The sequence below is a fragment of the Quercus lobata genome, chromosome 2 (assembly GCF_001633185.2).
Source record: "Quercus lobata isolate SW786 chromosome 2, ValleyOak3.0 Primary Assembly, whole genome shotgun sequence".
Lineage (NCBI taxonomy): Eukaryota > Viridiplantae > Streptophyta > Magnoliopsida > Fagales > Fagaceae > Quercus > Quercus lobata.
In genome coordinates, this window is record NC_044905.1 from 993,370 (window position 1) to 1,006,378 (window position 13,009).

At 35.5% G+C, this 13,009-nt stretch overlaps 1 protein-coding gene across 1 annotated transcript; it reads right to left on the minus strand.

Annotated features, from left to right (window-relative positions):
• Positions 1 to 1,014: 1,014 nt before the first annotated feature.
• LOC115970166 (beta-fructofuranosidase, insoluble isoenzyme CWINV3-like) lies at positions 1,015 to 4,550 on the minus strand. The gene is made up of 7 exons (XM_031089832.1): positions 4,175 to 4,550; positions 3,997 to 4,005; positions 2,850 to 3,700; positions 2,197 to 2,355; positions 1,625 to 1,866; positions 1,447 to 1,537; positions 1,015 to 1,365 (listed from the first exon to the last, which is right to left on the minus strand). The coding sequence occupies exons 1-7, from the start codon at positions 4,338 to 4,340 to the stop codon at positions 1,165 to 1,167; spliced, it is 1,719 nt and encodes a 572-aa protein (XP_030945692.1). The 5' UTR covers positions 4,341 to 4,550; the 3' UTR covers positions 1,015 to 1,164.
• Between the last annotated feature and the right edge of the window lie 8,459 nt (positions 4,551 to 13,009).

The window sequence follows — 13,009 nt, forward strand, 5'->3', positions numbered from 1 at the left end:
ACCTAGGAAAATGTTATTTGGAAGACTGTTGAGGATATGTATATTGCTGAGTGATGCTTTTGTCTAGATTTGGTCTGTGATGGTTGCTTCATTGTAGAACTCCAAAGCTTGTACAGACACAGTTTTCAAAGGTAATACTAATACTGTTAAGTGCAGCCCATGATGTGAATAATTTAGAGGTTTCCAAGTTTGATTTGGTTACTTATTCAGTTATTTGACTTTTCTTGATATGCAGTAAAACAAAAAGTTCATTGTCAAAGAATAAATGTTCTGTTTCTTGTTCAACAAGAGAAGTTTTCATTGTCCACCATGTATTAAAGTCTTATAGATAAGCAGCACTTCAAAGGTTTTGGTAGCATAGCTTTGGTTCGGGTGTGAGAGTAGAAGGCGTGATTTGTATTTTTAGTCATAAATCTTTTTGTTATAAAAATTTGTGTAATCCATTGATACTTCTGTTTTCATTTAGGAAGAATATTTTTGTATTCAAACCATTATGTTGCAAAATTGTATGCTTTAGTGCATTACCAATAAGGACTTGAACCATATGGGTAGCTTCACTAGTGTTACCCCCCTCCCTCCCTAATGAAACTTGAGGGAATTCAAGCCTCTTAGTGAAGGGAATGAAATGCCACTAAACCAGATGATCACTGACATAAGCTTGACATGCTCATGATAGCTTGGAGAGAGAGCTATTTATCATATTCCACATGTTTTGCTTTCTATGTACTCAATCTTACAGATGCATAATTTTAATTGACCTGTGGTTTCATGATGCGGGTGGAAGAGAGAATTTCAAAATCCAGAGGCATAACAAGGAGATCAAATATGAAGTCTTTTTTTTTTTTTTTGATGAATAATAAGGAGTCATACTTAACCACACAGATGACAATTAATACAATCAATATAAATGACTTAGTTTAGACTCCCACATCTCTGTTATATATAGCTTAAAGACACTAAGAATATCATAATTACTACAACTTCCAAATACATCAGACCATTCAAATGCAGCAATACAAAAATAACAATGCTTTTATAATTAGGCTTATTCTCAAGACAACACCTATTAATTGACCAAGACAATCTCTCCAAGAAACTCATGTAGTTCTGAGGCTGCCGCTTGAATACTTATTTGTAAATTATTTAGTCCACTATGCTACCACATTATTTCATCTCTTTTTGATAGGGAACAAGTTGAGCTCTCTTCATGCTCCAAGCATTAAGCTTTGAAATTCTTACATTTAGAGTTCCATTGTTGAATACATACAGGCGGGCTTCTTTATCAATAGCCAATTTTGGATAAACTCTAGCAGTGATGCAAGTCCTCCCTTCCCCACCAAAATTCTCAATAATTGAATGATCTATCTGCAAAATGACAATAACGCAGATACATTATATCAGCAAATAGTCTTTCTGAGAAATTGTAAAATTTAGAAAGCTACATACCAAGCTTCTTAATGATATTTTCCTATCATTAGGATCTATGTTAACAAATGCTCCATAGATTGGTTTCTCAAGCCCTTCCCTCAAAGAAGACCTGTTGAAGTTGTCAGTTTGATCTCCAGCTAATTAAGAGTAAAAATTCATTCAGAAAGATTAAAAAGAGGTTGAATTAGAAGCCAACCTGCTTTGATCACTACACATGAGCACAACATGCTTTCCATCCCTTTTGAATATGCGAAAGTAGACTGCAGTTTGCTCTGTTAAATCCTTAGAAGCCAAAGCCAGCAAACCAAATGGTCCAACTGTGCCATTATTAGTAGATGCTCCCTTTTGACTACAGAGCTGTTGGGGATCAACCTGATTTGGGTCTATAGACTCTGTTTCACTCAGATTTGGCAAATCAAATGAAACTTCCACATCAGCCTACCATTGGAAAAGGAAAGGAAAATAAATAATTATCTTTGTATATTAATGAACTTGTTTAACCATAATAATAGGTCGCAAAATTTTTCACAATGGTTGACATTATTAGGAGAAAGTTGTGTTTCTTCAATTATAGTAATAATAATGTTTAGGCAAACAAAATTTTTACAATGACATGACCTATTGTGATTGGTGTATAATAAAAACAACATCCATGGTGGACTGAGGTAAAAATGATGTTACTCTAATCACAACCGATCATGTCTAACGTCATGAAAAATATTGTGCCACTGGCAATATAGAGTCAGTCATTTGGATAAAGTGAGTTACCTGCGAAGCTGTAATCCCGGAAACTTCGAAAACTGAACCTTGCTGGAGCTCCTTACTTTCGAAACTCACATTATTAGTACGTAGTTTCTCTATTTCATTGATCGGCCATTGCACTAATTGTCGTCCATTTGCACTAAGCACAATGCTTCTAGGAAATGACTGGAAAATGAAAGTGATGCTTTTAGTCATGACATGTAATTCTGATTCAACACTTTTGTCAACATAGTTGAAAGCTTCATGACATGTATTCAGTTTGATCAATGGCAGTAATAGAGCACATATAGAGTATTTTCCTATATAAAAATAAGTTTACTAATCTAGAAACAAGAATGCTGATAAAGTGAGGATACTCATGCATGGGTGTCCTAAAGTGTATTAGGAGAAAAAAAAAAAAAAAAAAACCTTTGATGTATTTTAAGATTTGAATAGATTTTATTTATTATGAAAACTTAAAATAAATACAAAATATCTCTATAAAGAAATAAAATATACCTAAAAATATACATCAGGTGTGTAACTTTGAAATCAACCATGTCACGTCTTAATATTTTAAGTACTACTTTTGTTGTGATGTCAATGTCAGTGCCCATGCTTCTAGTCACCAACAAATCTATCAGAATAAAAATGAACACAAAAACTGAATCCTTTGTTACCTGAATCCCAGCCCATCCTTTAATAATGGCATCTAATGCGGTATCAGATTCAGCCACCCAGCTCCACAATATTCGCCTCTTCTTAGCACTGTCGTAAAACGTTTTTGAAGCATAGAACTTTCCATAGTCATTCCTCAAGTCAAATCCAGTTTCCATAAAATCATATTCAATGGAAAAATTATCTGTTTGAGGAATGTAATTTCCCAATATATAGTGGTCTTGCCCATTGAAACTTGCCTTGAGAACATGCTTGGTAAATTTGTCTTGAGCAAAGTTGTTAATTCCATTTTGGCTATTGATTCTGACAGGGTAAAAATCTGGACACTCCCACATGCCAGTCTTAGTTGATGAGTGAAGTGGCTTGTTACTCCTAGTCCAATTGACAAAATCTTTGCTTTGATATAGAAATGCCATTCCTAGGGCATTAATCCTACCTCCAATGATGACCCTCCATACTTTATCTGGGCCTTGCCAAGCAGTTGTTGGGTCTCTAAAATCGGATCTATCAATATCATCAACTGGGCTCATTAGAGGATTATGGGGTGATTTGACCCATTCTCTTAGGAATGGATCAGAAGCATTCTTGGGCATTGCCAAGTTTTGAACTTGGCTATTGTTCAAGTCAACACCAGTGTACAAAATGGCAGGTTTTCCACTAGGAAGGATTGTAGTTGAGCCAGACCAGCAACCATTGATGTCATAAGGCTCTGATGGACTAATGGCAGGTTCAAGATGAACCCAATTTACAAGATCATATGATATTGAATGACCCCATGCGATGTTACGCGGGACCGGAGCATATGGATTGTGTTGGAAAAATAGATGGTAAACTCCCTCATAGTACATTGGTCCTGTAGTAAGATATGAGCCATACTAGAATTTTCAAACCATCTAATATCAATATTAGTAGTGTGTTATGCTTCAAATTAATAGACCACAAACCTTTCTAACTTCTTCAAAAAATACAACCCACTGAAATGTCGTTCTCGCAGTCTCTCACCCATCTAAGATCTTTTAGAATTTTTAGGATTAATTAAATTTCTTAAGATACTTCTATCATGAATCTATCCACATAACTGAGGAACAGAGAAGGAAAAAAAAAGAAAAGAAATGATCAGCATAATATAAAGAAATTGCAAAAACATACCATTAGGATCTGAGTGTCAACAGCATCCATTTGCCAATTATTACATGTTACATTACAGGACCAAAGAACAAAGTTAACACAACTATTAAATTGCAAGAAGAATGAATTTAAGTGTTAATGGAGCAAACATAAGAAGTAATAAAAAAAGAAAAGAAAATTGAAGGTTGTGAAGACAAACCATTCATCCAATTTTTAAGAGGTTGAAAGTGGTAGGCAGTCCTGTAAGGCTGCTCTTTTGGAAGTGATTGAAGATTTCTGTGAGTGTGATTTGAGGCTTCAACATGAACTCCATTACCAACCAGCAAAAAGCATAAGGCAAGAGACCAAAGAACAGACATCTCCATCAAGTCTAGAGCTAAATTGAACCAGCTTCATATGTATTTTTTTTTTTTGTAGTGATTCGAAATCAAAGCAAGGACTTGTGCAGGTCATTGAAGATGTGGGGTCAGCTTGTCAATCTGACCCGTTGTGCACTTCATTGATTAGTAAAAGAGATTGAATGTGTCTTTCACCGTCTTGTATCGAACTTTTATTTAGACATTTCAAAGTTCCAATTTTCAGCTGTTTTCATTTATCTTGTACTATAAGTCAAACGTAGATAGAAGACATAGCAATTGACTTAGCTGTCTTGGCCTTTATCTTTGCAATTGAGAAGCACACACAAAGAAGAGGGAAAGAGATTCTAACATAAAGACATAGAGTAACTTGAATAGATAATTTGTCTTGGCGTTTTTTATATAAGATTTATTTATTTATTTATTTAAACTTATAAAAGTTACATTTAGCTCCATTTCAAGAATTAAGTTGGTCTAAAGAAGTCACAAAGTGGTGCTACCATATGAAGGGATCAATTACCTTAAGAAGTGATGTTGGATCATCAATACCTCAAGCTCCTCAGTACTACCTGCAATGTCAGTAGTATTTAGGATTAGAAAACAATTTTGGTTTTTTTTTTTTTTATACAAGAAAATGCTTATACTTTGGGATTGAAAAATATGTACTTTATTTTCATTTTTTTTCCTAGTTAATTTACTAATCAATATATATCTAAAAGCTGAAGCGTAGCATTTATTGCTGCTGAGCCCCTATTGCGCCACCTCATCGCCACGTCATTGATCATATAATTATTATTTTACTTTTTTATTTTTTATTCTTATTTTTTTTTGCAAAAAATATATATATAAATAGATTATTGACTTTACGTATTCATCTTAAGCGGTTTTAACGTTACTTATAATTTTGTCTTTACATATTCATCAACTTTAATTTATAATTTATTTTTTATTCCTTTTTTTTTTTTGAAAAAAAAAAAGGATTATTGACTTTAAACAATAAATTAATTATTATTTTAAAAAAAAATCGCTTGCATTTGAAGCCCCCGTAATCGTTGCATAAAATCCTTAAAAAAATATTTTGAAACAAATATTATCTATAATCTATATCTATATATATATATATATATATATATATATATATCTAAAAGCTGAAATGTAGTAATTATTGTTACTACGCTCCTATTGAGCCACATCATCGGCCACGTCACTATTTTTTTTTTGGTTTATCAACTCTATTAATTTTCTATTGCAAAATTAATTCTTTGTGGCCAACATGATGCGCTACACTTTACCATAAACTCTATTGTCTATATTCAAAACTCCTTTCAACATTGAGTGTTAGTTTTAATGTAAATAGCATGGGGTACAAGGTGGTCTTTTGCACTACCACCATAAGTTAACTATAATTTCTTTTTCTTTTTTTTTAAGAAAAGAAAATACTACTATAATCACTTCTAGCTACTATGACACATACCATTTCTTCTTAAAGAGAAAATGATTATAATCACTATTCATCTATCACTATTTTTTCATTTTCATGGAGCTGTTAATTCCGTATTAATGTAAAAATGATCTTTCGACAGATTTTGTCTTTTGTGTCCCATTACTGCTCAATTCAACGAGCATAAAATGCTCAGACGGTTTATAACTTTATGGCCATACATTTCTGTCCTTTGGTCTAACGTTTTAATACATGGATCTTATCTTTTTACAGCTTATGTAATTAAGTTCTAAAATTTATTTTGATATCAGGTATCAAATGAAAAGGCTGTCCGTGAACTTTTTATATAACTGGTGTAAGTAATGTGATGAGATACGGATTTTTCGATCTCCAAGCCATTTACGTAGTTTACACTTTGACAATCAACTTTCAGCTTTTATAAACGTGTGATCGTTTCTTCTTCTTCAATCATTTCCTTAGTAACTTAATATTATACCAAAATGTTTTCTTTGCTATATGTAAACAAACAACACCAATCTGGTGTGGTGCCATTGCAAATGATGCCTTCAAGTGCGAGAGATCGAGCAACAATGTTTGGTGGCTTCAAAGGTGACAATACCAACTTGGAGAAAGATGCCCCAAGTATTGAAGAGAGCCTTGCTATAGGTAGGATGCCGACGTCAAGGGTGATGAGATTTCCTTTTATATTAACATATTTTTTTTCTTTATGTAAATTTCTTGCTTGATGAGAGCTATACACTGGCTAGGTTCTTCATTCCCACTGGCGGCAATGGTTTCCAAAAAAAGGTAAAACCTCTAATTTGTATAATACATCTATTATATTTTGTTGGTAGTATTCGAATTGGGACCATGTTTGACATTAGTATTAATTTACGTATTTTTTTTGTTTTTTTAATTTGTTACCATAAATTGAACAGTTTTTTTTTTTTTCCTCGTATTGCAATAAGAAATTAGAAATATAAGAAAGAAAAATTTTATTTTTCAGCATATGTTTTTTCATATTTTAGGGCACTTTTTTCTATGATATGTCCAAATAATAAAACAAAGTAAAACTCAATCGTCTTCCTTCTTTCTTTACAATTTCTTCTTTCTTGGCCATCATGCTTTTTACCCTTTTTTCTATTTCGTATATTGTAACTTTTGTAACGCTTGGTGCTTCCAAAATTTTCATGTTGGGTTTGATATGTCGTCATATGTGATGTGCACGACATGTAAATCAACTTGAGATAATCCAAGATACATACTACCTGGCTACAACTAATAATTCGCACATAGGTAGCAATTATTGTTATACGCTCCTATTGAGCTACATCATCGGTCACATCACAATTTTTTTTTTGGCTGACTTGATTTGGAGAAAAATCATATTATAATATGTCCTATTTTGTGTTGTTGTCAACTTTTAGTTTATTTGGAAAAGAACGAGATAGTCTGGACAATATAATGAAAAATAGTTTGTGCAGTTGAAGAAGATGATCTTTGTGTAGTTTCCTTTTACTGTTTGTAAATATTTTGTTTAACAAATTAGCAGTGAATTATTATTTCTTTGTTATATGATGTTCCTAGATATTAGAGTAATTGTTTTAAGCGTTGACAAATATCTAATATTATGCTCCATCTTCCTATCTCATTGGTGTATTTTTAAAGATTTTTATGAAAAAAATTCAATTTTGTATTTAAAATTATTTATTTATCTATTTATTATTCACATATTGGATTAGATTATGACAATATTTACACAACACTTCTTCTTTTTGTCAAAAATTTTTCTCTACTTTTTCCTACGTTGGAATTGTAGTCTTTGTTTATTGATTTATTTTTACATTTTTATTTATTTATTTTAATATTATTAACGAAAGAAATTTTAAAATCATTACATATAAAGCTACAATCAGCACTTTTGCTTAGAATCAACCACCTATTTCTATTGTGTAACTTCAAAACCTTATTAAAAATTTTAAATTTGATTGTGCATTTGATATTTGGCTTGATTACATCACATTTGATATGTTTTGCATATTGGGAAGGAGTTTGATTATGATGTGAGTTTTATTTTTCCCTTTATCTTTTATTTTAAATTGTAGTTTTGGTGTTTTTGGTGTGTAGGGTAGAAGAAATTGGGTTTGAGAATTTTCTTTTTAAACCTAAAAGAATAATTTCTAAATTTTATATACTTTTTAATGATACACAAAATGTTATAAATAAGTTTTATAAAAAAATGAATATTTTCGCTAACTTACCTTTTGAATTTTTGGGAAAAATTGTATTGTTTTCATTTTGATACAACAAAAATTATATATTACGTTTGTGATTTTTCCTATATCAAATGAAAATATGATTATAAAATATGTTATTCTTAATTAAATTAGTCCAATTTTCAAAAAAAAAAAAAAAAACTTAATGAGACCACCCTCAAAGGATTATCACGCGCAACGCGCGGGATCGCGACTAGTTTCTAAATAAAAATTAAGAAAAAAAGTGGGGGCTAATATGCCTATATGTTTGGCAAGTAAAACATAATGCTAAGCAGTTTCGAGAGAGTTGAATTAAAAGTGATATTTTCATGTCAAATTGTCTATTTTTTTTTCACTCTTTTCAAAATTTTATTTTTCTCTCATTGTCATAGTCTGTACATTTTTAGACCCCTTAAACACAAACAGATTAACCTAGTTATTTGGCCAAGTGATTAACTTAGGTAAATTATTCAAATCTAGGTTAACACAAGTAAATCATATCATTAAAACAGTGCAAAAAATAAAGAACACAACGATATGATAACCCAGGAAAACCAAACGGGTAAAAAACCTGAGGAGGATTTAACCTAACTATCCTTAAGGTAGAACAGATCAACTATGAAAGAATTGAAGTTTTACAATAGTGACTTAGACCACTAACATCCTATTGCTACATCGAGTAAAAAACTTACTACCACGACCACGTGACAGCTCCGAGTTCACGGACTACTTCTTTCTTTGATTCACAGCAACCATAAGTACTCCCACTTGTGTTCTCTTTAAACTCTTTATGCAGCAACTGGAGTGATCGCCAAGCTCTTGACATTAATCTTGATCTTGATAACCCTAAGTATGTATGAAGACAAACACCTCTAGATCTCACAAAAGATTCGTACACACAACATATCAACAACCTTTAAAACATGGCTAGGATTTTTCTTTTTATACTAAAAGCAAAACATAATGGTGGGTATGAGGTATGCAGCCCAAGGGGAATGGGCCGACGCTAGACAAACAGGGGAAGTGGTTATTCCCATGATTTCCTTCATAGAAGATGGGATGACCATTCCCATGGGTAATATTACTAGGAGCTACCTTAGATTCTTTAGGTTATCCCCAACTCAGTGTGCCCCAAATATGTTTAGGGTCCTGGGAAGTATAGAGGTTTTGAACGAGAGAATGGACCTAAACCTGACCCATCATGACGTGAACTGGGTGTACAATCTCCATTATTTGAAGGGGTAGGGGTACTATCTTAAGTCGAGATATCCCGAGGTGAGGCTGATTCACTGCCTTCCCACTTCAAACAAGAACCTAAAGGAGAATTTCCTTATCTTCTCTGGGGAATGGCACGATCGTCTGCCATGCCCCGTGGAGGAATGAGTACCAGGTGGGAGTATAGTCATAGATTCATAACATTTGGTTTACACATACATGTTTTTTCCTTTTTTCTTTTCTTTTTGTTTTGAGTCTTGGTATTCCTATCTCTAATGACGCTTTACTTCAATTCAATAATTTTGCAGATAAACGTTACACAAAGCCCAACCTTAAGTTGGTCAATAAAGCAAGCTTGGATAAGGTATTGAAAGCCGAGATATACGTGAATGAAGCTGACGGCCAACTCTGAGTAGCATATTTAATCCTCGGCTATACCCCCTTCTCGTTTGCTTTCTAGGCGCCGAAGTGCGTGATCAGAGCCCGCGATCCTCGGCTTCACCATATCAATGTTGCCTTCAAGGGGTTCATTGTTCCAGAAGGTATCCCACTTCCCCAAGATACATCCCGCTCCGAGCCCCTTTTTGTGGCTGCCATCTCGGCAGGAGCCTCTTCATCCCAGCCTACCCTCAGAGAAGAAGAAGTAGAAGAGAAGGAGGAAGAGGAAGAAGAAGGAGAAGAAGTTGTAGAACTCTCAGACTTTTCGGATGACTTTGGGATTTTTGATCAACCTATATGCTCCGAAGAGGATCTTGATGAGATGGGGATACAAAGGAAGCCCCAAAGAAGTTTGATAGAGTTGATGGAGAATCAGCCCGGGAAGAGTGCGCCAGCAAAATCGATGCAATCCCAGATTCCTTCTCTTCCCTCCAAGTCTCCTCCTCCTGCTCCTCACCAACCTTCTCATCATCCTCCCCAGCCAGTCAGAGTTGATGCTGCCAAGTTAAAAAGGTGTAGGGAGCAAAAAGAAAAGGAAGTGGTGGATGCTGGCAAGTCTCGTCCGACCCGCGAGGAGGATGCCCAGCGAGCTGCAAAGCAGCAAAAGACTAGCCACCTTCCTCAGCGAGGCCAAGAGAGGTCTGACACATAACTTCCTGAGCCTCAAGCCTGGCTACCAACGCTCATGCATGCTGAGGAGCCCCTATGAGATGATGCATCTATCAGGGACTTCAACGGTGGCATTGGGTGTCACGTAGCCTCGATTATAGAGGAGACCTTGTTGCTCCCCAGAGATATGGCCGAGATAAAGAATGCGAGGAAGAATGAACTCATCCTCAATAATAAGAGATACTTGGGCCTGGTAAAGTGCTAACTCTTTTCTTTTTTCTTTTTGTGATCATTACGCACTGATGTGTACTTTTTACTGACTATAGTGTTAACATCTTCCTTGCAGATTATCCAAAATACTTTCAAGCTGGATGAGATGCTTAATATCTGCTCCAATCAGCTAGATGATGAAAGGAAGAAACAGGCAACGGCTGTACAGACTTTGACCCAATCCGAACAGGATTTGGCCGATGCGAGGAAAAAGCTACTTACTGAGGAGCAAGCTCGCAAGAGCACTGATTCGGCCTTGGAAGGCTATCAAAAGTAGGCCGAGGACCAGGGGAACCGCTTGCGTGAGGCAAATGCAGAACTGAAGAAGGCTCGGGAGCAAGTTGCAACCCTTAAGAAGCACTTGGAGGAAACCCAAAAGCTGAGGGAGCAAGCTAAAAAGTCCAGAGAGGAAGCCGAGAAAGCAAAAACCGAGGCCTAACAGGCAATGAATGAAGCTGAGCAGAGAGACTATGAGGTCGGTATAGTTGAGACCGAGGAGGCTCTGAGAGCTGAGGTGCCAATGGTGTGCCGCATCTACTATACCAAAACTTGGGATGAGGCCCTTAACCGAGCTGGGGTTAAGGCTTCATCCGAGTTAAGGAGGCTAGAGAATGTATTCTATCCTGAAGCAATCCGCCCCTCAACTCCTCCAACCAATCAAGCTGAAGTCACTCCCTCAATCGCTAATCCCAATGAGGAGGTTTTGCCTCCAAGTCTTCCTCCTCCAGGCTAGCCAGATCTAGCTAAAAAGAATATTGCCCCTCTAGAAGCCTCCTTGGACAAAACTGCAGCAGCTTCTGAGGCAGAGGTGGCCTCCCAAAGCTTTCAACAGGATTTGGCCTCCACAGTCTTACCAGTTGGGGGAGCTACTAAGGATAAAGGGGAAGTCACCACCTCGGAGGCAGACAAACCAGTCAGCCAAGCTCCAAAGATCTAAATCAAGTTGAAAAAATAGGACTTGCTTTGTAATTTGATTAGAAACGTCGTAAGGATTCTTATGTTTACTTGCTTACTGTTATTGCGGCTTTATGTCATTTTTGCACTTGTTCGCTGTGTTATTGTAATTTGGATGGACTCATTTCAGCTATTTTTTGTTTGCAAGAAAAATAACTTACAAATAGTTGACATTGGGGATAAAAATGGGTGACAACCATTAATACTATGAGGTCTCAAGGAGACATCTTGGATACATACGCATTGTCTCTAATCACTCGAAACTTTAGGGAATGTTCAAAAGTTGGATAAAGTTGGGTCTTCAGTACTTCAATTATACATTAAATGATGTTCATATACTCCTATTTAATACTTCAGTAGATGTGATAGGGCATTAATCTCCACTAAGTTGGTGGTCCGAGGACCTGACCTAGCTTAGTTTCTATTTAATACTTCAATAGATGTTATAGGGTATTAATTTCCACTAAGTTTGTGATCCGAGGACCTGACATAACTTAGTTCCTGTTTAATACTTCAATAGGTGTCATGGGATACTAATTTCCACTAAGTTTGTGATCCGAGAACCTGACATAATTTAGTTTCTGTTTAATACTTCAATAGATGTTATAGGGTATTAATTTTCACTAAATTTGTGGTCCGAGGACCTAACATAACTTAGTTTCTGTTTAATACTTCAATAGATGTCATGGGGGTCATAGGGTATTAATTTCCACTAAATTTGTGGTCTGAGGACCTGACATGACTTAATTTCTGTTTAATACTTCAATGGATGTCATAGGGTATTAATTTCCACTAAGTTTGTGGTCCAAGGACCTGACATAACTTAGTTTCTGTTTAATACTTCAATAGATGTCATTAGGTGTGGAAACACAAGATGCATGATTAGCATAAATTAAAAGAAAAACCCAAACTAGACTACTTTTATTAATAATAATACCTCTTAAGATTATTTACATTCCAAAGATGAAGTAAAGCTTTTTCATCTAGGTCTTCCAGATAATAGGATCCTATTCCGGCTACTGTAGTAATCCAATAAGGACCTTCCCAATTAGGCCCCAATTTCCCCCAAGCTGGATTCTTGGTGGTTCCCAGAACTTTCCTCAGCACCAGATCTCCTACGGCTAACGGTCTCAGCTTCACATTGATATCATAGCCTTGCTTGAGTTTATTCTGGTAGTAAGTCAATTGGACCATTGCACTTTCCCTTCGCTCTTCGATCAAGTTTAAACTTTTTTCCAACATCCCATCGTTACTGTCAGAGGAAAACGTACTGGTCTTTAACGTTGGGAATCAAGTTTCCAGAGGGATGACGGCCTCGGCCCCATACGTCATGGAAAAAGGAGTCTCTCCTGTTGATCGTCGAGGCGTTGTTCGATAGGTCCAAAGAACATTTGGCTGTTCCTCCACCTATTTTCCTTTTGCATCATCCAGCCTCTTCTTAAGTCCGCTGACTATTACTTTATTAACAATTTCAGCTTGCCCATTCCCTTGAGGAT